Source organism: Mytilus galloprovincialis, chromosome 13, assembly GCF_965363235.1.
Source record: "Mytilus galloprovincialis chromosome 13, xbMytGall1.hap1.1, whole genome shotgun sequence".
In the NCBI taxonomy this organism is placed as follows: domain Eukaryota; kingdom Metazoa; phylum Mollusca; class Bivalvia; order Mytilida; family Mytilidae; genus Mytilus; species Mytilus galloprovincialis.
Genome location: NC_134850.1, coordinates 31,389,009 through 31,393,600, shown reverse-complemented (window position 1 = coordinate 31,393,600; position 4,592 = coordinate 31,389,009). Strand labels below are relative to the sequence as shown.

The following is a 4,592-nucleotide window of genomic DNA, read 5'->3' as shown; positions in this document are numbered from 1 at the left end:
TATTGCCAGTTAATTATTTTTGTCATATGCTAGGTTTCAACATTCATATTTGGCAAACCTATTCATTTCTGTTTTTCATGTCACAGTATACATACTACAAAAATTATCAATATCAAAATGTTTGTTCAGAAAACGATTTATTATACAATGCGACAAACTGAAAATAAGATGGAATCCGAACCATAACAAACCTCCCTAACTTTCCCAACATCATTGATGCGTATAAAAATCTGTGAAATTAAACCATTTGAATAATGTCTTTTCCGGGATGCCAAACAAGGAAACTCTTGATATGATAAAAACTAATTTATTCTAGATATCAACAAATTTATTTAATATAACAGAAATTTTAATAATTTATATAAATGTTTATTCAATTTACATGGATAGTATATATATAGATTTTACCACTGCATCGAGTGTAATACAATATTTATCCAATCGAGACAGTTAAATTTTCAAATTTAAAACGCGAGGCTTGCCCGAGCGTTTTAAATATTTAAAATTTAACTGTCGAGAGTGTTGGTGGAATCTGTTTCTCTAATGATTTTCTAACATTATGCATGCAAAATTATTCTTTCTTTACGAATGATCTTCAAAATGATGTGTTGTTTCTATTTGACGTAATCAGGCATGGTCGCCTTTTTTCATGCCGTCACAATAGGAATTTCAGAGGAAAGCAAGAAAATTTGATGTCATAATCGGATTTAAACCAATGAAGTACTGAGATCAAACGAACCACACGTTAATTAATTTTTTTTATACAATGGGTGCAGAAAGGGATAAATTGACGAAGAGTTAGAGAAATATATTTTTATAACTAATACGAAATATTAAGTAATTGTGTTAATGAATGAAAACCAATAATTATCGAATAAGTCATATCCTTTTTTTTTTTTTTTTTTTTTTTTTTATTAAAACCACTTTCGATTTTTAAAATTACTTATGTCAACTTGTTGTTTCTTCGTTATTCAATATGATAAATGAAAGGATGCACTTCGCCGTTTTGGAATCTAATGCATAAGGATTATATTTTCAAAAGCGTACACCAAAACATTGTAATTGTCCAAAAACGTTCTAAACAATGGAAATTCAACAAATGACGTAACGTTATTTTCCTTCTGGTAGACGAACAATAATATTACTCATAGTCCTTTAGATTCTGAAAAGGCAAACTAAGACACACTGTATGTCATCCCTTTATTCTATCAATCTGTGAATGACTGTGTTGTCTCAATTGTAACCTTTTTTGGCTAATACTTGTCCAGTAGACACATTTGTTTTAAAATGATGTGTATATTTATCTATATTGAATATGCTTTTTTTTGTGTGAAGAAAGATCTATATAAAATTCTTTGTTTATAGATGGCGCATGTTAAACTGACCATTCTTGCCATAACGGTTGTTATTGGATTCCTCTATGGTCCTGTTCATGTTAGCTGTCAGCTAGGAGGAGTCCCAGGTCTAGCACTAGGAGGAGGACTAGGAGGTCCAGGAGGAGGTCTAGGAGGGGGTCTTGGAGGAGGTCTAGGAGGATTTGGACGACTACCGAGATTCGGACAACCTAGAATAGGACGACCTATTGTCGTTCCAGCAGGAGGAAATCTAGTGCCTGTTCCTATACCTAGACCGATCCCAGTACCTGTACCTAGAGGACGATCCCGTTCAGGACGACGACGAATTGTTCTTGTCAATGGCGGGGGTGGAGGTGGCCCTGTTCGAAATGTAGGGGGCGGAGGAATTGCATCACTGCTGCCCCTGTTACTTTTACCCTTAATACGTTAGTATAATTATTATAAGATAAACACATCATAACATACTTGAATTGGATTGATCTGTTAGCTTTTCCCCTTCGTTTACAATTCGATTAACCATGCTACCGAAATTATTTTTGTAGCTTTCATGTGATCTGTTTATGTGCTAAACAGTTGTATGGATCAAGAAGTTCAAACAGGTTGAGATTGAAAAAAAAATACAAATATATATATTTCTGTTATTTCATTTCCAATGAATAGTAAAGATGCATTTGAGCTTGGAAAATATATAAATTTACAATAAGATAAAAAACTATCGAAAACATTCGAAATTTTATGAAGTTAGTGAGTTATCTTCCATTATACAGGATTATACAGTCAATATAATATTATCAATTGACTTACTAATTTTTGATCATCTGATGATGGTTATCAAACTGATTACTGTATTTTGTAAGGGTTATACAGTCTTAATATTGTTTAAAGATTTTTGAAGCATACTTTAAAGAAATCACCACCATTTTCGTTCTTCGAAATTACGGTTTACCTAAAAATGAATCGATGTGGTATAACTGTTAATAAGAAAACTACCATTGACAAAATTATTTTTCTTTTCATTTACTTCTTCTCTTACTCATTTTGCAGTGATTTAAGCACACGAAATCCAAATAAAAAACTATTTTACCGTAATAATAAAGGTGGTACCAAACACCTTGCAAAAAATAATTTGGCTTGTTCAATTTTAATTAACTTTTGACAAAATGTTCACCTTGACCCTTTGGCACTTAATCGGACGAAATTAATGGATTTATAGCATTTTGACAAACACTAACTTTGATCAGTGAAAAGCTTAAAATTGCAATATCAATAGATCGTGATTTTAAGGTTCAGTTGATTTTTTCACAGTAATCTCCTTGACTTTTATGTACCACTTAAAGGGCGATTATTAACGGTTCATCTGTAATCGCTCTTCTAACTGTAATTATAATATCTTGAATATGTATTTACAAGATTATTTGCAATGTTATTTACAACAATGCTGTGAAATATTTAGATAATTGTTTTTATTTTTATTTTAGTTTCATCCTTATTTCGTACAGCAGCTACAGCAGCTCCAGCAGCTACAACAAGTAAGTATTAAAGAGGCCCCCAATGGGGAATGTCATAGTAATAACATCATTTCAGATGTTTTGCCAATATAATCACATAATCATCAGTAACGGAATACGGACAATCAATGATTTAAATACTGCCATTTAATCGAATCGTGTTGAAGCCTGCATATCAAAAGAATATAATGTACATTTATTAGGCGTGGAAACTATGAATATACGAAAGTATTTAAAAAATTCTAAAACTTCTGCTGTGAAATACATTCAAGGGAAATTGGTCTGAAAATCTGCTTTCTAGAAAAAAAAGAATTTAATCAGGGAATGTGTCAAAGAGAATAGAATCAGGGAATGTGTCAAAGAGACAAAAAATAATGACTAAAAGGTAGACAATAGAATGGAATCAGGGCATGTGTCAAAGTGAAAAAAAAATGACTAAAAGGTAGACAATATATGTTGGCTACCAATTGGTCTTAAGCGCACCGATGAAATCTACCATCCGGGTTAGGACTTCATCTGGCCTCTTAACAATGATGTTTACTAGGGCAGCAAAATGGACTGATCATGTAACCGAAAAGTTCAATGAAGCAAAATAATAAAAGGCGTGCTAAATTAACTATGTTCCTGACTTGGAAAGATGCAAACATTCGGAAGAGTAAACATGGTTTGTGAGATCTAAGCCCTCTTCATATTTCTAGCAAATTTGTAATTAACATAAACACAAATGAATATATCTAATGTCGACTGCAAAAAAAAATTTCTTCATTTTAACCTGTTTATAAGAACATTTGTTTATTTCTTCGGGAAATTAACTTTTAACTTTTAAATACAAATATATCCTTAATGTTAAGGAAAAAAAATTATATGTTATATCAGGTCAGCATATTCGTTCCAAAATACACTTTTACGCCCGAAAATTTACATGCCGCCCCTTCATCATAAAATACCAAAATATATTTTTACATTTATTTTTTTATTTAAGCTCCTCCTGGCGTTACTTTGATAGTTACAGTTCCTGGAAAATAACCAGCATCAACGACAACGGCAATGTAGCGGAAAAAATACTAATATTAGATGTGCAAAACAGATATATTGTGTGTACCCAACGTGTGTTATTTTATGTCAATATAAATAAGTACCAATCTGGTGTTATCTTTTTCTTGTTTATCAACACGATAAAATGTAGATAACGAAATTTCTTTAAAAAAATCAACAACAATACAAGTGGTCTTAAAAAAAAACCACACAACAGATGCCGCATGTGGAGCAGGAAATCATACTCACAGAGCACCTGTAATCATCCCAGTTCTCGAAGGGGTTCGTGATGTTCATGCTTTAATCTTCTATAGATATAAAAAGATGTGGTATGAATGCCAATAAGGCAACTCTCCATCCAAGTCACAATTTGTAAAAGAACAACCATTATTGGTCAAAACACGATCTTCAACACGGAGCTTTTCAAACCAAACAGGAAGCTTTTAAAGGCCCAATAAATGACTAGTGTAAATCCATTTAAACGATAAAAAAACGGTCTTATCTATATAAAAAAACGAGTAACAAAAACACGTATGAACCACATCAAGAATAGACAACTACTGAACATCAGGTTCCTGACTTAGTACAGGTGCAACCAAATGCAGCGGGTTTAGATGTCTTCATAGGTCTATTTTTAGACGGAAGATTTTATACACACAGAAGAAGAAGTATATTTAACAACAAACTTATTTTC

At 32.1% G+C, this 4,592-nt stretch overlaps 1 protein-coding gene across 1 annotated transcript; it reads left to right on the top strand.

The window, feature by feature from the left end:
* The first annotated feature begins 1,364 nt into the window (after positions 1-1,364).
* Positions 1,365-4,010, top strand: LOC143057216 (uncharacterized). The gene is made up of 3 exons (XM_076230475.1): positions 1,365-1,780; positions 2,834-2,884; positions 3,846-4,010. The coding sequence occupies exons 1-3, from the start codon at positions 1,366-1,368 to the stop codon at positions 3,887-3,889; spliced, it is 510 nt and encodes a 169-aa protein (XP_076086590.1). The 5' UTR covers position 1,365; the 3' UTR covers positions 3,890-4,010.
* The last annotated feature ends 582 nt before the right edge of the window (positions 4,011-4,592 follow it).

Bases quoted from the DNA above. Each gene is read 5' to 3' on its own strand.
- LOC143057216 (XM_076230475.1), top strand. From the start codon at position 1,366: ATGGCGCATGTTAAACTGACCATTCTTGCCATAACGGTTGTTATTGGA. The intron at 1,781-2,833 runs GTTAGTATAATT...TTTTTATTTTAG, and splicing joins GTTACTTTTACCCTTAATAC to TTTCATCCTTATTTCGTACA. The intron at 2,885-3,845 runs GTAAGTATTAAA...TTTTTATTTAAG, and splicing joins AGCTCCAGCAGCTACAACAA to CTCCTCCTGGCGTTACTTTG.